Below are 22,108 nucleotides of genomic sequence, written 5' to 3'. Positions count from 1 at the left end.
TGCACTCCCTTGCAGATCGAGTCCCAACGCTCTTAGATATATACTTCCAACTAAAAATTCCATATTTCTTCACGGCTCTCATCAAGAGGGCCTCTTCCGATAACCTCCAATGCAAAGCCATAGCAGAATTCAGAGAAAAAGAGTAAATTGGGAATAGGAGAGCCATGCTTTTCTTTGTTTTTTGAAGGAATGGATCAACGGCTAAATTTTGTTTTTGAAGGAAGGATTTAGGGTTTAGGAGCAGCGGTTTTTTTTTGTTTTTTTTGAAGGAATTGGGAATGCTAGGGATTATATAGGAGAGAAATGCTTTATTTTTCGTAAGGAAGGGAGCAATGGCACGACTAAAAAAAATTTAAAATCTTGAAGCTAACGGCAAAAAAAAAATTTGAATTTTAAAGCAACAGTCTGGAGATCTTTTATTTTTTTATCTTTTCATTAGGGATCTTACGCACCCTGCCAAATCTGGGCAGCAAAAGTCATAGCCATCCATTTGGAGAAAGAAGAAAAAAGAAAATATTAGCAAAAAATGAAACCAAAAACTATTATTGACAATGAATTTGTGGTTTTAGGATCTACCAAGTTCGTAAAATGCTGCTGGTGCTGGCAGCTGGTAGCTGGCTCAACTAAGCAAAAAGTTGATGGGGCTTGAACAAGAGTTTTGGCTGGTAGCTGGCTGAAGACCTGAGTTCGAGTTTTGGTTGTGATTTGGAGCTAGTTTTGGCCTCAAGAGAATAAAAGAGAAGAGATGAGCTTTGGTTTTGGCCAAATCAGGAGAAGGAGATGATGAGATTTGAGTCAGCCATGACAATTGAGTTCGAGTATTGGTTGTGATTTGGTGCTGGTTCATGGCTGAGTTCGAGTTTTGGTTGTGATTTCGTGCTGGTTTTGGTTTTGGCCAAATTAAGAGAAGGAGATGGTGAGATTTGTCGAAGGCAGTGGCGGGTGGTATAGCCTCATTTCAGCAATTAAATAATTAATTACAGCGTATGTAGAGATACACACAGCCCTTGTTTGAAAACTAACTAGGTTACAATTTGGGCCTTTGATTGATCTCATCGGCCTTTCTTACCATTTGGGCCTTTTAACTTCTTCTTTTTTTGTCTGATATTTTGGCCTTTTATTAAATTATTTATCTAATCTTTTGCCTTCATTTTTTTCTTTGGGCCCCTTTTCCACATTAAATCAAATTCACCTAGTTATGAGTTATCTGTTTAGGCTTAATTACACCAATGTGGTCTGAATGGAAGAATGAGTGAATGTTGTATGAAATAGTAGCTAGGTTTAGGTTATAAGTAGTTAGAGGGATTGGCATGGTCTTATATAAATAAGGTAGGGTTTAGGGGAGTGGAAAAATTATTTACCTATAAATAAGGTAGGGTTTAGGGGAGTGGGAAAATCATTTACCTATAAATAAGGTAGACTTGGAATATTAGGAGTTTGTGTCAGTTTGTACGTGGCTTGTACGGGTGTTTACAAAAAGGAGTGCTAAAATAAAATCTCTCTCTCTGTCTGGTACGGTGTTTAAATATTCAAAGAGTATAGCCGCGCGGCTATACTATTTAGTTTTTTTTTTTTTTTTTTTGTTTAAATGAATAAAGGACCCCAGTATAGCCGCCTTGCTATACTTTTTAAATATTTTAAAGAGTAGAGCTGCCCAATTATGCTTAAAATTTAAAAAAAATTTAAAAAAAAGACCTACCTAGCGCCTAGGTGCCCACCTAACGTTTAGGTGACTGATTTTTTATTTTTTATTTAAAGTATAGTCGCGCGGCTATGCTATTAATTAAAAAAACACCACAGTATAGTCGCGCGGCTACACTCTTTGAATATATTATATTTAAAAAGTATAGTCGTAACTATACTATTTATGAAAAAAAATTAAATAAAAAATAAGGACAAGCCTAATAGCTCCTAGGCGACTGATTTTTTTTAATTTTTTTTTTTAAACTTTAAATTTTTTAAAGAGTATAGCAGCATGGAATATAGTCGTGCGACTATACTATTTATTATTTATATATAAAAAACCCAGTAAGTACTAATAGTAGGAAAAGCACCATTGCACAACATGATCAGTCCTTGACAATTCCTTTTGTAATAATGCTGGCAGTTGGAGTTTTAGGACTCATTGTATACAAGGGTATCTTTTCTCGAAATTGATGTGATATCGAAAATCATTAGACTGATAAACCTTTACTTTGCCCCTCTTAGGTCCAACTATAAGTGTATTGCAAGTACCCTTCTGCTTCGGAAAGATAGTTAACAGAGATGTTACGTTGGAAGCAAAACATATACTTATTTAATTTAATTTTTAAATTTTCGTTTACATTTTTTAATTTTATTATTTAAATATGTAAACTGATTATTAATTTACCCCTTAAAATTGACAATAGGTAAACAACATAACCAAAAAAATTAACTCTGATGATCTTGATAGCAATTAAATAATTAATTACAGGGGTTTGTCGGCAAAGGAGCTCGAAGAATTGTAGTTAAGGATAGTGAAAGGCAATTTGCTTTCATTGTAGTTTGACACAATAGAGCGGATGTATGAAATAATCATAGGCACAAAATTAGTCGAAACTCTTCAATCGGTATTTAAAAATCTGAAAATTCGATTTCGCTGAAAGTAATTCAAGAGTAAGTGATTTTGTTACATATCTTACTTAGCACCCCCAAACAAAATCCTTTTTTCTCAGACAAGGAGCTTTTGAGCAAGAGCTTTGATAGCCTCCTCAGCAAGGATTTTATACATTTTTTCTGTTGGATGAACAGCATCCCAGAATACGTATTTTTCTGGATCAGTGCATGTCTCTAAGCCCCTGCATGAATCTCCAAACTCTATGGTTCCAGTCCCGCAACACCCTTTTGAAGTCTCAGACAAACCTGCCAGTTTTCACAAAACGTAAATTTATCAGTCTTTCTTCTGATATTAATGTATAGAAAGAAAGCAGAGAAATTAAACTTACCGTACAGTGCTGGGTTGTTTATGGCATTTTGGATAATACCATAGGCATCAACAAAGGCGATTTTCATTCTAGATGTTGTGCTTATGGCCTCCAATTTCTCTTGTATCTTGGAATTCAATGAGGATGCCAGTTTGTTGTAATTTTCGGCACATGTCGTCGTGTCCATTATCGTTTTGACAAGTGGCATGCATCCCAAAGGAGGGACCCCAACAACAGCCAATCTTGTGCCTCCTAGCCTATGCATTTTCTGCAAGAAAACACAGAAAAAAAGTTTCAACCAGAGAAGGGTGTTGGATAGGGCACGAAGGGCGGTATGGCCAAAGACTATGAGATTAATTTAGAGATGAACACCTGAATGGCATTAGCCATGCAAGAGACCAAGTAATTTTGATACTCTTCCACAGTGAATTGCTTGGGGCGAGTTGGGTCCAAGTAGTAGTCCTGGAGAAAGTCATTTGTGCCCATACTTATGACGAAGACGGCAGTTCTAATGATATCCTCAGCTCTCTTATGACCAACCAGTTTTCTTAGTTTGACCTTATAATGCATCAAATACTTCAGCTGGCGGGGAAGAGACAGAACACTCTGTTGAACCATAACAAGAAAAGTTTAAAATCAAAATGTGACGTGTATTAGTTGACGTACATGTTGCATTTACTCAAGTAACATCTAATTAAGTACTTAATCCCAAGAATTTACCGAAATATTAGCGGTGAAATCATCGTAACCCGAAGCAGCTGATGCAAAACTAGCACCATGAGGCAGATCTTCCAGCTTCAGATTGGGGTCAAGAAATGCTGGGATTGTTTTTGTGTAGCCAATAGCATCCGCTGGTAATTCATAAAGGGGACATTTTCAAGTTAATTAAACTGCATACAAGATAATATTTATAAATCCTGGTGACTAATTAATCATGCTTACCAATGAAATCTGTGGCAAGCCTTCCATTGCTGAACCTTCCAGTTGGGCGGCCATTGAAGAAGTCTTTGCCATAAGGAAGGAAATTGCTCTTTATGGTGGTCACTATAAAATTGTTGTTGCCAGAATCAACACTTGAATCTCCAAAGACCAAGATACATGTCACATTGTTGCGAGCAGCAATTTCCCTCACTTTAACAATGTCTAGAGCTCCTGAGAGCAAAGGCAGCAGCAGCAGCAGCAGCAGCAAAGCCAATTCCGCGATCACAAGTGTCCCCTTCTTCTCCACCATTATTGGCCAAGTTTGATGCATGACAGTGGAAAAACTTGTGGATATTGTTTTGTGTTGAGCTTGGCCTCCCTCACCTAATATGCTGATGTTGTAAATAGCTTGGATTGTAATCTTGGGACAGTGAATTTAATGCTAGCTACTCAAGCAGATATGTCACATAAATGTAGTAGACTCTGGAGCCCGTCAGACGCACGTTAAAGTCGTTGCGGAATGATAATGCTAAACCTTGGTTAAAGATAGCGACAAAAAATGTTCTCTTAACTTCACGAACTTAAATGATCCCAAATCATATAGTTCTAAATGAGATATCAATAAGAAGGTATGTGATTATTAAGCAATAAATTCATGTCTCTGGTTTGAACTGGACCAGCTGTTGGCCAGCTAACGAGTTGTATATTTTTTAAGTTTTTCTTCCCCTGATTTTTCTTCATATAAAGTTGCAATATATTATATATGTTGATGCTCAAAATGGTTGGGCCATTATTGAGTCCAACTTAGTGATGAGGTGTGATGGATGATGGGTGAAGGTTTGGACCTTCTGCGTGTATGTGAGGACTTAGCCAGTTTATGAATATACAAAAGACAAGATATATGTGGTTCACCCTTAATGAATGGGCTACGTCCACAGAGAAGATGTTCTCATTATGATATTGTTTACATTTGTACAAGGGGATTAGACCCAAAGATAAATGGAAGAAGGCCTAGGGTCTAAGGTACAAAGTTTGGAGTCTGGAGCCCAGGGGTCAAGTCCCCGGGTCTGGAGACCCAGGACCCGAAGGCTGGACTAACAGGAGAGTCCTGAAGAGGGAGCCCCCAGCTCAGTTTTTCATCCCCTTTCTAAGAGGAGAGAAGTCTCCTTTTATAGGTGAAGGGGAGTCTCCACTTCTTGCAGTTTTCCGATGTGGGACTCCTCTTGCTTTGCTTTGCTTCTTGTTGCTTGGTCAGTTACGGTGTCAACAGTAGTCCCCCAAGTTCGCGAGTAAGAAGAACTTCTTGCTTGGGGATTTGTAATCTTAAGTGCACTGGCCGAGCAACACCGTAGTTTGTCTTCCAAGTCGTATAGTGCACTATCTCCAGTCCCCCAAGTCCCCGGGTAAGAAGGACTTTGGAGGGAGAGAAGTTGCAACAAAACTGAAGTGGTTTGCAAGTCAAAAAATAAAAAAATTTCTCTTTTTTTTTTTTTTTTTTTTTTTTTTTTTTTTGGTTTGTGTGGCTAGGTCAGCCAAGTAGGCACCTCCCCCAATTTCCTTCTGCATGCTGCCTGCCGTTCGGCAGGTGCAAAAATTTATTATTATTATTATTATTTATTTTTTTTTTGTTGTGGCTAAGTCAGCCAAGTAGGCACCTCCCCCCAATTTCCTTCTGCATGCTGCCTACCGTTCGGCAGGTGCAAAATTTTTTTTTTTTTTTTTTTTTTTTTGTGTGGCTAAGTCAGCCAAGTGAGCACTTCCAAATTCCTTCTGCATGTTGCCTACCGTTCGGCAGGTGCAAAAACTTTTTTTTTTTTTTTTTTTTTTTTTTTTTTTTTTTTTGTTGATGGCTGGGTCAGCTATTTGCTTCGGTAAGGGGGCAAAGCTTGAGGGTTTAGCTTCCTTGCCGAACGGTAGGGAGCGTGGAGAGAAAAATAGAGTCCCACACGAGCTTGGCTTTTGGGGCTTTGACATGGAATTGGAGCCAACATCAAGAGCTGGCCTTTTAATGTTTTGACAGGAGAGCTGGGCATTTTAGGGAGAGCCGGGCATTTTAGGAAGAGCCGGGTCATGTGGGTTTAGCCTGGGCATTTAGCAAGGGCTGGGCCGCAAGGGTTTCGGCAAGGAGTCTAGTTATAGTTTGGGCTGGCATGAGTGTCCAGAGGCTGGGAGTTTTGGAATTTGGAAGGAGGCTAGGCTTCGCAAGGAGCTAAGCTGCAGATTTGGCTAGGCCTGAGTGTTGGGCTAGGCGGGGGACCAAGGTGCCGATCGGTAAGGGCCATCCATGGCTTTTATTGAGCCTGTTTTGCTCAAGATAGGGCTAGGCAAGGGCTAGGCCTGAGTACTCAGCTTAGCCTTAGGAGTTTGTTTTGGAGCTGAGCCTTCGGAAAGGAGATAGGTCCCTTGGATACTGACATAATTTGGAGTTGAGATGACGAAGGCGATACAAAGCTTTGCATGTTGCAAGGTAATGTGCCAAGGCATGGAGGTGCCAAAGGTAGGCTTAGGCACGGGGGCGCCGAAGGTGAGCTCAGGCACGGGGGTACCGAAGGTGAGCTTGGGCACTGGGGTGCCGAAGGTGGGCTTAGACAAGAAGATGCCGAAGGTGAGCTTAAGCACGGGGGTGCCGAAGGTGGGCTCAGGCATGGGGGTGCCGAAGGTGGGCTCAGGCACGGGGGTGCCGAAGGTGGGCTCAGGCACGGGGGTGCCGAAGGTGGGCTTAGGCACTAGGGTGCCGAATGCGAGCTTAGGCACGGGGTGCCGAAGGTGAGCTCAGGCATGGGGGTGCCGAAGGTGAGCTCAGGCATGGGGGTGCCGAAGGTGAGCCAAATGCACAAGCTTGCATGTTGCAAGGCAATGTGCCTAGGCATGGAGGTGCCGAATGTGTAAAGCTTGCACGTCGCAAGGCGATGTGTTTAGGCAAGGGAGTGCCGAATGTGAGCTTAGGCACAGGGGTGCCGAAGGTGAGCTTAGGCAAGGGTGTGCCGAAGGTGGGCTTAGGCACGGGGGTGCCGAAGGCGAAACAAGCTTGCATGTAGCAAGGCATGGAGGTGCCAAAGATGGGCTTAGGTGCGGGGGCGCCAAAGGTGGGCTAAGGCACGGGGGTGCCGAAGGCAGGCTCAGGCACGGGGGTGCCGAAGGTGAGCTCAGGCACTGGGGTGCCAAAGGTGGGCTTAGGCACGGGGGTGCCAAAGGTGGGCTTGGGCACTAGGGTGCCGAAGGTGGGCTTAGGCAAAGGGATGCCAAAGCTTGGATGTTGCAAAGCATGGAGGTGCCAAAGGTGGGCCTAGGCACGGGGGTGCCGAAGGCGAAACAAGCTTGCATGTGGCAAGGGGAAGAGCTAGGCACGAGGATGCCGAAGGGCACGGGGTGCCGAAGGTGCCAAGCTTGCAAGTCGCAAGAGGAAGTGGCTAGGCACGAGGGTGCCGAAGGCATAAGACTTGCTTGTCGCAATAATGCCGGAGGGCATGGGGTGCCGAAGGTGCCAAGCTTGCATGTCGCAAGAGGAAGTGGCTAGGCACGGGGGTGCCGAAGGTGAGCTCAGGTACGGGGGTACCGAAGGTGAGCTTGGGCACTAGGGTGCCGAAGGTGGGCTTAGGCACGAGGTGCCGGAGGTGAGCTTAGGCACGGGGTGCCGAAGGGGAGCTTAGGCACTGGGGTACCAAATGTGAGCTTAGGCACGGGGGTGCCAAAGGTGGGCTTAGGCACTAGGGTTTGGATGGGTCCGACCCTTTCCCTGAAGGCTGGGCTTTGGAGTAGGGAGCTGGGCTTGTTTGGGAAATGTTTTGTGTCATGGCATGGGCCGTTTAGGGGGCTGGGCCATTTGGTGAGCTAAGATTTATGGGAGCCCCCAAAAAGGTTGCATGCCCCTTGCCGTTCGGCAAGGGGTTTAGAAAGTCCCGGGCTTGGGCCTAGAGATGAGCCTAGTCCCTGTTTTTGTTTGAGTGCCAGTTTTTGGGTTTGGGCATTTTAGCGATAGTTGGGAGGTGAAATGGGGCTCGACCCAAGGTGGGCTTTTGGAGCTAGGTTAGCAAAAAGGAGCTAGGTCATTTTAGAGCTAGGTCAACAAAGATGAGCTAGGTCATCTTTTGGAGCTTGGAGCTAGGTCAGCAAAAAGGAGCTAGGTCATCAAGTGGGTGAGCTAGGTCGCTTTTTAGAGATAGGTCAGCAAGTGGGTGAGCGTGAGCTAGGTCGCACTTTAGAGCTAGGTCAGCAAGTGGGTGAGCTAGGTCGTTTTTTAGAGCTAGGTCAGCTGCGAGCTTTGGTACATCCCTTGCCGATCGGCAAGGAAATTTGTTGGCAAATGTTGAGGCCTTGTGGCCCATTCTTCGGCATGGTGAAGTAGTGGAGCCTTTGGGGATTTTGGCATGGATTTGGAGCTGGGCTCTAGAAGAAAGAGAAGGAACCTTCAGCAGGGCCTGGGTGTGTTTGAGCTAGGCACGTGTCGTGCTGTTCAACAAGGGGCCATGTGGGCTTGGGTTGAGCCTAGAGTGCTAGGCTAAGCTAGGCAATGAGCCAAGGTGTCGGTCGGCAAGGGGGAGATGCCGAAGGGAAAAGGGATGCTAAGGGCACAAGGGTGCCGAAGGCAGAGGGGTTTGCCAAATACATAAGCTTGTATGTCGCAAGGAAATGTGCCTGGGCACGTGGGTGCCGAAGGTGGCACAAAGCTTGCGTGTCGCAAGGCAATGTGGCCTGGGCACGAGGGTGCCGAAGGTGGCACAAAGCTTGCGTGTCGCAAGGCAATGTGGCCTGGGCACGTGGGTGCCGGAGGTGGCACATAGCTTGCGTGTCGCAAGGCAATGTGGCCTGGGCACGAGGGTGCCGAAGGTGGCACAAAGCTTGCGTGTCGCAAGGCAATGTGGCCTGGGCACGTGGGTGCCGGAGGTGGCACATAGCTTGCGTGTCGCAAGGCAATGTGGCCTGGGCACGAGGGTACCGAAGATGGCACAAAGCTTGCGTGTCGCAAGGCAATGTGGCTTGGGCACGAGGGTGCCGAAGGTGGCACAAAGCTTGCGTGTCGCAAGGCAATGTGGCTAGGCACGTGGGTGCCGAAGGTGACACAAAGCTTGCGTGTCGCAAGGCAATGTGGCCTGGGCACGTGGGTGCCGGAGGTGGCACAAAGCTTGCGTGTCGCAAGGCAATGTGGCCTGGGCACGAGGGTACCGAAGATGGCACAAAGCTTGCGTGTCGCAAGGCAATGTGGCTAGGCACGTGGGTGCCGAAGGTGAGGAATGCATATGTGCAAATTTTATTATTATTTTAAGAAATTTGGGTACCTTGTGGATATTTGAGCTTGTGGCATGTCCTTGGAGCTGGGCCTTCAAAGCTTCGGCAAGGGCTTGTCCTTCGGCAGGAAGAATGAGGGGCTTGATCCCGCGAGTTTCCAAGTTCTTGGTAGGTGGGCCTCATGAGCTGGGCTTTGGCAAAGGCCTGGGGTTTGTGCTCTGTGGAGCTTGGCTTCAGCGGGGGCTGGGGGCTTCCAGATTTGGCAAGGGTGTCTTGGGGAGCACTTTACGAGCTGGGTCCATGGGGGTCCGAGTGTTCGTTTAGTAGAAAGGCCAAGGTGGCGCGAAGGTGTGTTTGAAACTTCAGCAATGGAGTTTTATGCGATGTTGGGCTTGAGCAATGGCCTTGGGGCCGGGTTCCAAAGCTGGGCTTCGGCAAGCCTCCTTGACCCAGGTGGTGGCTAGGGTTTTGAGGGTAGATTCGGATTTTTAGAGGCTGGGTCCTTCCGTTTTTGAAACGTAGCTGGGGCCTTTTTGTAGCTGGGCCCTTGTGCTTTTATAGCTAGGGTTTTTATACCTTCGGTAAGGGAGTCCAAAGATTGGAGATAAGGGCCAGGGTTTGGGGAGATGAGGTGCAAGTCCCCTATTAGCTTAAGACATGTCGTCACCTTTTAGCTTGAGGGGCTGGGTCAGCCAAAAATTGGTAAGTCACTCCTTCACCTTCTGCATGCTCCCTGCCGTTCGGCAGGGAAGCTAGGCTCCAAAATATATTCGGAGCTGGGTCCGTAGTTCAGCTCGGAGGAGGTGCCGATCGGCAAGAGATATTCGAAGGTATTTTGGTGAGTGGCTGATCTGTCTTCGGCGAGGAGTGGGTCTAAGTGCCTAGTTTTCGCATCGAGTTGGAGCTGGGTCCGTGGTGTCGTTCATCATTTGTTCGTGGAGGGGGGTTCATCCAATCTAGGACCGTCTAGGGTCTGGGTCCTTGACTGACGGCAAGGAAGTGATTGGAGCCTTTCGATCCTTCTGAAGTGTGGGCAAAGTTTTTAGCTGGTCCTTCAAGGCGTTCGCGATTTCTCTTGGCTTCAATTGGTGCCGTGAGGTTTCAAATGCTTTTGCCAGAGCTGGGGTGTCTTTGGCAAGAGCTTTTGAAAGATAGATAGATGGCTGCAAGGGTTTTTGCAAGGAGAAGACTCAAGTTCGTTCGGCAAGCTCCGACTGATAGACCTTCGGAGCTAAGGCTGGGGTCTCTTGTACTGTTGTAAGGAACCTGGGTCAGCCAAGCAAGGGTGTCGTGACCATGGCAAGGGTATGGTGGGGTGCCGAAGGCAGCGCACGCCGAATGATGGAGCTTGTGGGACAAGCTCAAGTCCCCATATTTTTACTCTTCAAAGAAGTGTCGGTCGGTACTTTGAACTGAGATGTTGGGTTGGCCCTGCAAGCCATGCAAAGTATAGCCACACTGATTGGCTTTTTCTTAAAATATCATCTTCTGCAATTTGTTGACCTGGCATTCAAGGTGGCTCCAGTAAGGCATTGCCTAACGGCAGCCTAGGTGATGTTGATTGTATGGGTGCCGAAGAGCACTGGAGAGGGGAGAACGACAGAAGCCTTTTGTGTCAATTCCCACAGACGGCGCCAAACTGTTGATGCTCAAAATGGTTGGGCCATTATTAAGTCCAACTTAGTGATGAGGTGTGATGGATGATGGGTGAAGGTTTGGACCTTCTGCGTGTATGTGAGGACTTAGCCAGTTTATGAATATACAAAAGACAAGATATATGTGGTTCACCCTTAATGAATGGGCTACGTCCACAGAGAAGATGTTCTCATTATGATATTGTTTACATTTGTACAAGGGGATTAGACCCAAAGATAAATGGAAGAAGGCCTAGGGTCTAAGGTACAAAGTTTGGAGTCTGGAGCCCAGGGGTCAAGTCCCCGGGTCTGGAGACCCAGGACCCGAAGGCTGGACTAACAGGAGAGTCCTGAAGAGGGAGCCCCCAGTTCAGTTTTTCATCCCCTTTCTAAGAGGAGAGAAGTCTCCTTTTATAGGTGAAGGGGAGTCTCCACTTCTTGCAGTTTTCCGATGTGGGACTCCTCTTGCTTTGCTTTGCTTCTTGTTGCTTGGTCAGTTACGGTGTCAACAATATATATGCGCATAGCTGCATAAAGCAAACTGGAGATTTTTGTGTGGTTGGTCGGTGAACAGAATTGAATGCTCCAACAAATTGCTGCTTATCTTTTATGGCAAGTCTGTCCAATTATTTGAAACCAAATTTGAGTCGACGTTTACATTTTGAGATAGTGATGATGTGGCTGGCTTTTTTCTTGTGTTGATTTATGATATTGGATTGAGGAATCCCACATTTACTGGTTGGAGAGCAAGTAGGTCAGAATCAGAAATTTTTTTTCTTAAAAAGCACATGCATTCATTGATCGATTTGACCCACACAATTTACTGATTTGTCTGATACATGCTGAATGTAGTAATGTCATTTTGTGTCAAAAAAAATTGCATCCTACTATTATTAAGGTACACGTGACTGTCATTTGATCATAAAGATTTGGGTTCTACTACTTCTATTCATAATCAAATAAATATTGTATTATTTGAACATAAATGAGGAGTGTTTCAATACATAACTATTATTCGCTCATATGATGCAGGTTTTTTTTTATCATTTTAATTAGTTTTCATGAAGCAAAAGGGGTCTACTCCAGTGAAAAAATGAATTTCTTAACTGTAATTATTAAGTCAGCAAGTTAGTTAAGAGATTAGTTACAAGTCAGGTGCTTAGCACACGTATTAGTTAGACAGCTAATCTGTGTTGTTATTCTATTAAGCTGCTATGTACTCCAATTATATAAGAGTGTGCTATGCTTTGTACATTGAATTGGAGTGGTTTGGATGATCGGTTTGCACGAAAATGTGATAATCGCAAAAATAATCGTATAAAATTCAATCCAATAGAAAATACCATTAAGTATGTACTAAATAGACATAAATAAATTTTAGAAAACAACACTACAACACCAAGTTTGACATTTAAAGTTCAAGTTACATCAATTCCTTTAAAAAAAAAGAAAAAAAAAAGTTTAAGTCAAAACAAAAACTTAGAAATCTAGAATTTTTATGCTATCTTAATATAATTTTTCTATAGAATATCAACAAAGTTGTGTTGGTGCGTTGATGTAAATGGAATGTAAAAGATGGTTTAGGTTTGAACACAAGGAAATGCAAATATTTGCATATATTTTTCAAAAATTAGATCTTTTCAATTTGAATTGGATTTCAAACTTTGAATCCGCTAACCAAACCGATCCAATCAAAATCAATAAAATTGAATTGGATTGGTCAATTTTGGCAAATTAGTTTGGATCCTGTACATTCCTAAAATTTACCAAGATTTAGTCTAGTCGGCTCTCACTCGAAAGACCCGGGTTCAATTCCGGCGGCGGAACTTTTTAATTTTTAAGTTTGAACTTTAAACCTTCAAAACCATTTCCCAAGTACAAACGGCGTCAGTCCCGTCTGCGTTCGATTTTGGCGGGAACAGAAATACATTTTTATTTTAATTATTTTTACGTCTTCTATTGTCTCTCCTCAGTCCTAAAGACGGATTAGGGTTTCGAAATTTTGGCAGAGGGAGAGATGGAGAAGCCTGGCAGTATGAGAACCCTGGGAGGAGGGATCGAAGAGAACATATTGGCAATCCTCGACTCTTCTGAAGCTAAAGACACTCTGGACGCCTTCGAGGATAGTAAGTCTAGCTCTGTTATTGGCATTTGTTGCTAATTTTCTGTTTGTCTGCCAAGAAAATTTGCTAGAAAAGGAAGTGAGCGAGCTAAAATTAGTTCACTTCTTAGTTGTTTTGGTGCTCGGAAAACGAAAATTTCAACTCAGTTATGTCTCACAGTAGAATTGCACCGTTTCATCTGTATCTTTTCTTCCAACATTTTTATAATTTATTTGGTAATTGATGAACAGGAATCGCTTTTATCGAAGCTGTTCGTGCTGCTTCCATTGTAGCAAAAAATGGAACTCCACCTACCTAGTATCTCTCTCTCTCTCTCTCTCTCTGTGTTATAGGCATACGGTAAATTGATATTTACAATGTATGTCTGCCCTAATACCCATCTGTTTATATCAATGTTGTTGCACAGTAAAATGTATGAGGCAATCTTCTCCATCTTGAGGATTGGAAAGTCTCTAGAATTGACTATGGCAAGTTTTCAGCTTTTGAATGAGTTAGATAAGGTACCCAATCGCTCCTTTAAAACTTCAGTTTATATTCAGATGGTGCAAAGTTTTCTCACTAATTCTATTTGCCTTATTTTGTAGCGTTTCCCTCGGGTAAATTCTTCTGATGTGGATATATCAAATTCATCAAGCAGTGTGCCCGAACTAATCATGGTTCAAGAGGTACTAAGGTTTTTTTTTTCCTCTGTCTATTTGATATAAATTTCTGTTGTAACTGGCCCATATTGTATCATAACTGATATCATTTCTCTGTGCTTGTTAGGTTTGGTTTCCATTCGTTTTCAGCTCCGAAAATGCTAGCAGTGAGAGGGGAGCTGCAAATAACTCAGAGGGACCAGTTGACTCATCAGTGAGTTGGATTTGATGTGGACTTGCAGTTTGCATTATTTTGGAGTTCTTAAACATTAGTATAACAGTAATTAGTTTGTTTAATTTGCCTTTTCTAGTTCTATTTGGATAGACTAAGGGTAATAGATCACCGCTTGAGACGTTGTTGTAGTGTGACGAGCTACTTGGGTTCATTATGTTTAAGATCCTATTGATTGATGAAATTTCCAGCTCATTTTATATTTTGTTTGGAACTCTAATTGGAACTTGATTTTCAGTAGCTTATCTGTTGCAATTTCACCTTGCTTAAGTGTTCTCTTGCCAACTGCAGGGTTTCCAACTTTTGATACAAGACCTTGCTGACGCAACCGATGAAGGAAACTTACGAGCATCAGAAACAAAGGTTAGCTCACTCGCAGTAAGAGAATAGAAAAGGTTCCATTCAATTCGTGCTAGCTAATCTCATTGTTGTATTGTAAAAAAGCTTTCTTTCAATTTGTGGTTATGAGTGTTGACTGAGTGTTTTGTTCTGGTAGTTTTATGCCATAGAATTACTTAACTTGTCCTGCTTCATTGGGTAAGAAGAATTTCCCCATCTTTTTTGGTCTTACTTGATCTTCTTTTGTTGCAGTCCTTAGCAAACATGCTATTGTTTCAATACCTAGTTAACGTTTTTGAAGGAGATTTTCGACCACGTAACAGTGTCTATGAAGGTAAATTGATATCTAATTATTGGTTATTTTATGCCTCTAACTTTCTGGAAGTTTCAATTTGCTCGTTATTGTTTGCAGATACCATGAACTGGGTAGTTCTGAGAGAGTCTTTATTGAACATGCTTCTGGTATCCCTTTCTCTTTCAAGCCATGAATACTGAAGAGCCCGTTTTCCATTGTTGATTATCTGGTTATTAAGTGATTTTTATACCACGAATCTTGCCCTCAAAATTAAGTTATCTTTTGAAGGTGTCAAGAAAAGTAAACTACAAAAGCTTGATGAAGGATTGCTTGACCATTATGTGTAAACTCTATCAAAACTGTGCTGGATTCACCGACGATCTGATATGTTCAGAGAATTCTGCGGCACAACCAGCTGAAAATTTTGATACTGCTGCTGCAATTTATTTACTTGAGGTAGGAAAGCATACCTGCAAAGCCATGCAGAAGTTTCTAATAATGGTAAGCCCCTTATCGATGTTTTAATATTTGTAGAATCAGTTACTGCATTGGCACTGATTTGGTCCTGTTCAGATAATGGAGCTTGATGTGTCCAAGAAGAGTGCAGAGATGCAAGGTTCTACTACCCGAGCTGATGGTGTCAGGTATTTGTTTCTCGTTCTTGGTAGAGTTAAAGTTGTTATCTCTCTCTCTCTCTCTCTCTCTCTCTCTCTCATGTACCATCTTCTATTTGTTGAGGTAGATGCACTTTTTGGGTTGGTGCAGAACTCCTCTGGTGGAGATAATTCTGGACGAGCTAACATACAATAGAGATATTCTTTCCCCATTTCTTCAGGTTCATATTTCTTTTAATCGCTATCCCTTTTTCGCTTGTGGTTTGCCAGGTTTCTGTATCCATATATAATCTGTGTGCCAGCCACCTCACACGGATCAAGTTTCATATCTCTCTTAAAGTTTGACGATGTAACTGGGTTCATATGCACTAGGAGTATGATTAGCAATTTTTTTGAGTTTTTGGAATTTCTTATGCTTCATTCCTAATGTGTAAGAATGAGAAATTTGACTATTTATGATAAGTTGGCCACTATGTCTTCCGCCAGTTCTTTATGAGGATGCATTGCAGGTTTTCAATGAACCTAAATGGAAGCTTGAGGTAGTTGTGCAGTACTTGTGGAAATACATTGGTAAGGTAAGCTTTCATAGTGCGGTAAGAAAACTATTATGTTTTAAAGTCAGCCAACCAAGGTACTTCTGTTGGTATTTCCCCTTTTTTTTTTCTTCTTTTATCTGTTGGTGTTATCCGTTGTCTGCTTACTTTTTCCTGAGTGCGTTTGATCTGGTTATGAAGGTAGTTGAAGCACAATTTTGCGTTATTGATAATATCCTCATTTAATTTATTATATTATACTTTGTTGTAGCCTTCTGTTCGCACTCGTAGGTCAAACAGTCCGACGGATGATGCATCATTCAGTGGAGCATTGAAGTGCTTTTCAAATATCACCAGCACAAAAAGTACCTTAAAAAAGATTAGGACAGAAGTAGTTCAGTTGTTGTTAGCACATGGCTTTCAGGTGATTATTCTTTGCTATTCATACATACTAGTAGTATTCTTCTAATAAAATTTGTTTTATGGGGTGATGTGTTGGTTGATTCTTCAGAGGATGTAAAGTCAAATTTCCGTAACAATCTTGATTGTTGTGGTTGTGTGTTGATTTTTCAGGCTCATTTGTCGCTACCAAGTGAGCAGCATCCTGTTGAAGACACCTCTGCTTCCAATGAAGAAAGAAGTTGCAGCTCGCTTATTGAGATATGCAAGAATATAATATCTGCATTTAAAAATATGAAGACAGCACACAAGTAAGCTCAGAATCAGAACCAATGCTTCTTGTTTTCTCTGCACATGTTCATGCCCTGTAGTATTTGGCTCAGTACTGCTAACATTGTTTTTAGCTAACAAAGCTTAGGCATAAGACATACAAACTTGAGCTTGTTCAAACAGTGACCATGAAACCAGTTATGTTGTCATGAATTTGCTAATGTCCAATCCATTAATGGAACATAATATCCATGCGGTTTATCGTATTTTCTCATACTTTTTTCATTCATTTGTTACATGTACTGTAGACAATTGAAATGATCTTCTATCGTAAATTTCAGTATCTTTTGTTTTTTCTTCTTATTAACCTCATATTATTACATTACATGGTTCAGGCAGATGGAGATTTTGTCACTTGGAAAGGAAGCACTATTTACGGCAGCTACTATCATATCAGCAAAGTCATAGTATGTTTCAGGTAACTTGATTCAAAGCTCTTGTATGTAATTATATAGTAGGAATTGGCTCATGTATGCAACGAACTGCACATTCATGGATGGATATAAAAAATGCCCGCTAAAATAATTGACTTTGACTTGTATCTTGATCATGTTAGATTGCCAGGGATTGATTTTTATCCTAAGCTACAACAATTGTATTTTCATCTGAAGAACTGCTCTGCTCGTCTCTGTTTTTTTTTCAGGTCAGTAGCAAATAGCATCTTGTGGAAGCTTGACAAGCATTAAGGAATGTGCTGCATGCTTTATTTTGGCAGGTCCTAAACCTTCATGCAGCTCATTTATCTTTGTTTTAGGATAAATCTGTAGAAGATTGTTGGAAATGTTTTTGTAAATGCGTATTGCTTTGGCTATATATTTAAGAAGAAAAAAAACCCCAAAATGTATAAATATTTATGAACAATGCCATCTCTCCAAAAACATAACTTGAACTTGATGCATCCATACATGCTACCTCAAATTCACATGATCAATCAAGAAAGTTGAATATTACATCCCACAAATCCAGATTCAAATTCCGGTCCATTGCTAAATCTTCCGTCAAGCCAACCGACGAAAATTATGATTGTTCTTCTATCACATCGTTTGAGTTCCTGAGAGGATTGTTAACAAAATCAAAAATTAAGTCGAAAGCAAACACTAAGATGGAACAAACTGCAAACATCAGGGGAGTATTATTTATTTACTTGGGGGATTGCGAGTCAATCTGCATTGTGACTGGTCCATCATTGACCAAGTTGACCTGTTTATTACGCCATTATTTATATATAAATGATCCAAGACTCAGAGAGATTTCTCAGGATAATGCAGAAAGAGTAAAATAAACTCTTTACCTTCATCATTGCTCCAAACACACCATCTGCATGCACACAACCCGTAAAAGAGATCAAATGCATTTCGAAACGAAATGAAAGAAGCTAAAATTGAAAACATCTGATTCTGAACAAAAGATTTAATAGTTCATGAAGCAAAGCAAGCAATATCACACCTTTGACTACATCTGGTTTGTAAGATTTTCTGAAGCTATCCACCAAAGAAGCATAAAAGGGCTTTGCATTCTGGGGCGGCATCGCCACGTGGAAGTCTGGCTTGTTACCCTTCAACACTCCGTACAATGTAAACTGGCTCACTGCCATTCACACTCTCACAGCATTAGACTTTACTTCCAAGCAATAACCACCACAAAAATAAATAAAATTTACCCAGTAATACTTCATAATTTCTCTGCATTACCTGAAAGATAAATACAAATTTGTTCAAGTAAATATAAAAGCCGTTAATACAGTTGAACTTAGAAAGGGGAAAGATGTGAAATTACGTTTTGGTCCCATCCTCTGCCGGAGCTTTCATTTGGGAACAGCCTCATATTCAACACCTTCCGGCATCTGAAATTTTTAATTAACTTATTTCGGTTTAATTTTGAAATTGAAATCAAACAAAAAAGAGAGAAGCTCAAGAGTCAAGATAGATAGTACATGTAGTCGGCATCGGAGTTGGAATCGGACTCATGGAGGCCCACCAGGACCAGCAAACCCGGCCCAATCTCCGACACCGTGCGCCCTTCTACCTGCAAATGCGAGCAATTTGCAATCTTACGCCGCTGAGGCGTTGGATAATGAAGAAAAACAAAATAAAGAGAGAAAACTCAGAGAATATGAATGTGTACGGACTGACCTCGACGCTTGCGGAGGCGACTCGCTGGACCACGGCTCTCATCGCTCTGATTGGTTTGGGTTTCGATTGGACGCGGAAGTTGTTGTGGGCTTGGACTTGGAGAGGCGCTGGCAATGCCAATGGCAGGCAGTACATGTTTTTCTTGTATTTTTCTTATTTTATTATGCCCCTAAATAAATATACGTCCTTTTTTATTGTTTTTATTCCGCGTGGAAATGATAAAAACAGAAACCAGTCAACTTGTCAACTTGTTGAATCTGTTCACGAAGACCATCCGCCTCTACAACCAGAAAAACTTGTATCAAACGGGAATAGCTGCTCATCAACTGTTTGAACTCTTCAAACATTCACAAAAGCCTTGTATATACAACAAACCCCGAACACCAAAAAGAGACCAAAAGTCCAAAGCCGATCCAAAGGGTACCCAAGAATGAACTAGGACAGGGAAAATGTCTAAACTAACCCACCACAAGGAATGAAAAAGAACAAAAAAATTATCATAACATATGCATACTACAGTCTTTCCTTTTCTCCCCATGTTTTCTTCCTCTTTTCACACCTATTGAGCCCATTTTCTCCATTGCTGCACCAAAAGCTTGAAAGAACTTTTGCTTATCTTTTGCCAAAGCCTGGACAATCGGCTTGGTTCTTGGGTCCAAAGATAAAGCTTGGTCTGATGCTAGCAAGCCCAACTTAGCCTCTAGGTTCCCATAATAGGCATGGTCAAACACAAACGGTGTAGTGACATCAAATGGTGCAACAATGTCAGCATTTCCACCATAATGTGGGCATGACATTCTTAGGGCCCTTAGGAGTCTCGGGTCGATAATCGGGTCGGGGTTCTTGGATCCCCTGTAGTCATAGAGCCTGCTTACAAAGTTCTGGCAATGAGCAAAGCCAAATGTATGTGCACCAGAAAGAACAACCAGGTCTTCAAGTGTTAGGCCTTTTGAACTGAAGAGTTTGAGTAGCTGATCCACTGTGAAATTTGCTTGGGGAATATTTGAGGCCACTTTTGAGGCCATTGATATTTTCCCATCCCACCTCCCTTTCTTAACTTGATAGTATGGACCCCCTGCCTGCCCGCCCCCATTGAAATTAAAATTAGAAAAAAATGTCAATACGCATTTAAAATTAAAAGGGTAACGATTTTGACACTCCCACCCTCTTGCTTTAGTTTCCGGCACAATGTGTGTACATACAAATTATAAAATACTTGATTTGGAGGAGTGCCGGGAGCTAAATTGGGAGTGTCAAAATCATGGCATTATGTCATATCACAGGAGCTGGTAGCAACCACAGGTCCACATTGCAGCATTATAGATTAGAAGGCAAAGGCAGAGAATCTTTGGTACTTACCAAGTGGACATAATCTCTGGCTGAAATTGCAAGTATGTCTGCACAAGACACAACACCAGGACACTTGCTCTCCACAACAGCTTTGGCTTTCCTCACACTTTCAAAGCCTTCTTCTCTAAGGTCCTTGTTATCAGGTGCATCCTTCTCTGCCAACATTTTGTTCCCCTGCTGCTTTGAGCTTATGATTATCGATGCATCACAACCCTTCAATATATTCGAACCCAAAATTGTCAGAAGAGACAGAGTGACAAAAATTAATACATTAAAATGCACATGCATGCAGAAAATTTAAACCAAACCAATGTGCATTGTTGGATGGAGTTGTGATTACTTCAACAAAGCAGTCATGGAAGAAAAGGCGAATGGTTGCCGGGCCGGAAACAGGTGATTCTTTGAACTGTTGGGATGTGATGGAGCCGATGAGCTGCTCAACTTGAGGACATGATTTGGCATAGTAATTAACAGAGAGTTGGCGGTTTGGGCGAGTCGTATTGGTCCTGGTTGTAGCTGAACAAATGACAGTAGTGTTGTTCAGAATGAGCAGCAAGAAAATGGACAAAGAAATGGATGTAAAAGAAGGAGAAGAAGAGGTAAGGACAGGCATGTTTTGTAACTTTGGATTATGGTGCAGCTTAGGACAAGGAAAGAAGCAATGCCAGTAGTGGAGCAGAATATAAAAGTGAAGAAGTTGGGAGAGGAAGTTTGTTTGGGACAAATTGCCCTTAGGTAGAAAAATAAAAGAGAAACAGGACCCGTGAAGCCAAGTGAAGTGGAAACACATGAAGGTCTAATTTATAAAAAAATCCAAAAAGGAAGCAGCAGCACCTTTGAGGCTTTCAAAGTTATAAAATTACACAAGTGGACTGGCTGTTAGTTATTTATGTCATTTGAATCAAACTAAATATATATTTATAAGGAGGTCTAGATGCTTAAATGTCACGTTTATAGAGAATCAATCATTCACGGGTATGCCTATTTGTGATCCTCAATCATTCTTGATTGAACAACAAAGTAGCCAATTATTGTCCTACCACCTCTTTTTTTCTCTTTTGATTCTGTTTAGATAAGGTAACTTAATCATTTTGTAACAGAAGTGTTATTTCCGGTGGGTGTTTCAGTACGTAATTGGTTTGGAATACCGTCGCAGTGGTATCCCGATGTAAGTAAGTTATTCGGGAGAGGACCCCAACCCACTGACCATCCAAACCTGATGAATTCTTTTATTGCAGAGCATGTGCAAGGAGTGACCTTATCAGATCATAAACTCCTTCTTACATACATTGCTTTTAAAGCTCTTTGGTCTGATCCATTTGTTTTCATTTACAGTCAGAGAAGTTAAAAGTAGCTTATTCAGTTGCCCATTTATGCTTGTCTCACTATGTGTAAGCTTTTTGTTGTGAGTGCAGTAAAAGCTGTGGACCATCTGATGTATGGACCTGAAAAAGAGAAGAGAAAGCAGCCAAAGGCTAAAAAGGTCAAATGAAACGTGGGAGCCCAGGCCCCCCACCCCCCCACACAAAAGCAGATTAATGATGGTAAATTGGGTTTTACATAACAAATGCTTATTAGTTATTATGTTATTGGATAATTATTATTACTTAATTTGTCAAATTGGCAGGAGCCCACAACCTAATGCTTATAATGCTCTGCATATTTTCATTCACTAGGTCCTCTGTTTTGTTTCAGCTTTTTAACAGAAAAATGATTTGCTTGAAACCTGCTGGCTCTTTTTTTTTTCAGGCCAAAAAAGAGACAAAAAATGGTGCAGCCTTTGAAGTCAAACTCTAAAACACATGAGTTTTCCAGTGAGGATCTTAAAATAAGGAACATGGTGTGGTGGCTAGCGGCTGGCAGAGACTCTGAGCGAAGCTTGTGAAGTTATGGAAGAAGACAATGGCAACTTAGTTATAGCAGCTTTTTTCCTCTGCATTTTTTATATGCCCAACGGAAAATGTCACTTTTAAGAAAGGAAGTATTAATAAATAAAAATTATTTCTCTAAAGAATAACTTTTCCCATGTCATCTCTTTCTAACCCCTCATTTCTTATGCCTTTCCTTATTTTATGTCACCTTTCCTACACTATACATGTCACCTTTGCTCCTTCGCACCAGCAATAGTTAATATAACTACAAATCCTCTCTCTCTCTCTCTCAGCAAGTTATAGGATCACCTTTTCAGAGCTACACATATCTCCCAATCGGCTCCATTACTAGCTAGAACTGTAACTATATACACATATATAACTTGTCTCTAGTTCTGAAGAAAAATGGGCAACTGTTTTGTTCTCTTCAAGAAAAATGGGCAACTGTTTTGTTAGAATACCCACGTGCTATTCACGTGTTAGTGTTGGCATCTGTTAAGCATGGCTGTTAGTTACTTAGCCTTCA

The 22,108-nt window shown here is 41.8% G+C and overlaps 4 protein-coding genes across 4 annotated transcripts; 1 reads left to right on the top strand and 3 right to left on the bottom strand.

The window, feature by feature from the left end:
• Nucleotides 1–2,592: 2,592 nt before the first annotated feature.
• On the bottom strand, nt 2,593–4,264 carry LOC110747517 (GDSL-like Lipase/Acylhydrolase superfamily protein). The gene is made up of 5 exons (XM_021947678.2): nt 3,888–4,264; nt 3,666–3,796; nt 3,318–3,551; nt 2,967–3,213; nt 2,593–2,883 (listed from the first exon to the last, which is right to left on the bottom strand). Exons 1-5 carry the CDS (start codon nt 4,195–4,197, stop codon nt 2,693–2,695), a joined length of 1,113 nt encoding a protein of 370 aa, XP_021803370.1. The 5' UTR covers nt 4,198–4,264; the 3' UTR covers nt 2,593–2,692.
• Nucleotides 4,265–12,463: 8,199 nt separating this feature from the next.
• SNI1 (negative regulator of systemic acquired resistance (SNI1)) lies at nt 12,464–17,030 on the top strand. Its single transcript, XM_088252556.1, has 16 exons — nt 12,464–12,852; nt 13,080–13,146; nt 13,256–13,349; nt 13,434–13,514; nt 13,615–13,701; nt 14,011–14,082; nt 14,311–14,392; nt 14,471–14,520; nt 14,642–14,854; nt 14,927–14,997; nt 15,119–15,188; nt 15,477–15,542; nt 15,772–15,924; nt 16,074–16,210; nt 16,565–16,647; nt 16,873–17,030. Exons 1-15 carry the CDS (start codon nt 12,744–12,746, stop codon nt 16,635–16,637), a joined length of 1,425 nt encoding a protein of 474 aa, XP_088108682.1. The 5' UTR covers nt 12,464–12,743; the 3' UTR covers nt 16,638–16,647; nt 16,873–17,030.
• A 14-nt stretch (nt 17,031–17,044) lies between these two features.
• Nucleotides 17,045–18,661, bottom strand: LOC110747223 (D-Tyr-tRNA(Tyr) deacylase family protein). The gene is made up of 8 exons (XM_021947427.2): nt 18,362–18,661; nt 18,163–18,254; nt 18,006–18,072; nt 17,890–17,920; nt 17,676–17,816; nt 17,521–17,546; nt 17,374–17,429; nt 17,045–17,280 (listed from the first exon to the last, which is right to left on the bottom strand). Exons 1-8 carry the CDS (start codon nt 18,494–18,496, stop codon nt 17,247–17,249), a joined length of 582 nt encoding a protein of 193 aa, XP_021803119.1. The 5' UTR covers nt 18,497–18,661; the 3' UTR covers nt 17,045–17,246.
• Nucleotides 18,584–20,619, bottom strand: LOC110746264 (Peroxidase superfamily protein). Its single transcript, XM_021946471.2, has 3 exons — nt 20,052–20,619; nt 19,721–19,924; nt 18,584–19,440 (listed from the first exon to the last, which is right to left on the bottom strand). The coding sequence occupies exons 1-3, from the start codon at nt 20,499–20,501 to the stop codon at nt 18,859–18,861; spliced, it is 1,236 nt and encodes a 411-aa protein (XP_021802163.2). The 5' UTR covers nt 20,502–20,619; the 3' UTR covers nt 18,584–18,858.
• Between the last annotated feature and the right edge of the window lie 1,489 nt (nt 20,620–22,108).

This window comes from Prunus avium, chromosome 4 (assembly GCF_965620075.1).
Source record: "Prunus avium chromosome 4, drPruAviu1.hap1.1, whole genome shotgun sequence".
Taxonomy (NCBI): Eukaryota; Viridiplantae; Streptophyta; class Magnoliopsida; order Rosales; family Rosaceae; genus Prunus; species Prunus avium.
This window is presented reverse-complemented; position numbering and strand designations above follow the sequence as displayed.

Bases quoted from the DNA above. Each gene is read 5' to 3' on its own strand.
- LOC110747517 (XM_021947678.2), bottom strand. From the start codon at position 4,197: ATGCATCAAACTTGGCCAATAATGGTGGAGAAGAAGGGGACACTTGTG. The intron at 3,797-3,887 runs GTAAGCATGATT...ATGAATTACCAG, and splicing joins GCTTGCCACAGATTTCATTG to CGGATGCTATTGGCTACACA. The intron at 3,552-3,665 runs GTAAATTCTTGG...ATGGTTCAACAG, and splicing joins ATTTCACCGCTAATATTTCG to AGTGTTCTGTCTCTTCCCCG.
- SNI1 (XM_088252556.1), top strand. From the start codon at position 12,744: ATGGAGAAGCCTGGCAGTATGAGAACCCTGGGAGGAGGGATCGAAGAG. The intron at 13,147-13,255 runs GTATCTCTCTCT...GTTGTTGCACAG, and splicing joins AATGGAACTCCACCTACCTA to TAAAATGTATGAGGCAATCT. The intron at 14,521-14,641 runs GTATCCCTTTCT...TATCTTTTGAAG, and splicing joins CTTTATTGAACATGCTTCTG to GTGTCAAGAAAAGTAAACTA.
- LOC110747223 (XM_021947427.2), bottom strand. From the start codon at position 18,496: ATGTACTGCCTGCCATTGGCATTGCCAGCGCCTCTCCAAGTCCAAGCC. The intron at 17,817-17,889 runs GTAAATTTTATT...TGTGAATGGCAG, and splicing joins AAATTATGAAGTATTACTGG to TGAGCCAGTTTACATTGTAC. The intron at 17,547-17,675 runs GTGTGATATTGC...GTGTGCATGCAG, and splicing joins CAAACCAGATGTAGTCAAAG to ATGGTGTGTTTGGAGCAATG.
- LOC110746264 (XM_021946471.2), bottom strand. From the start codon at position 20,501: ATGTGTTTCCACTTCACTTGGCTTCACGGGTCCTGTTTCTCTTTTATT. The intron at 19,925-20,051 runs GTAATCACAACT...AATATATTGAAG, and splicing joins TCCATGACTGCTTTGTTGAA to GGTTGTGATGCATCGATAAT. The intron at 19,441-19,720 runs GTAAGTACCAAA...GGGGGCGGGCAG, and splicing joins CCAGAGATTATGTCCACTTG to GCAGGGGGTCCATACTATCA.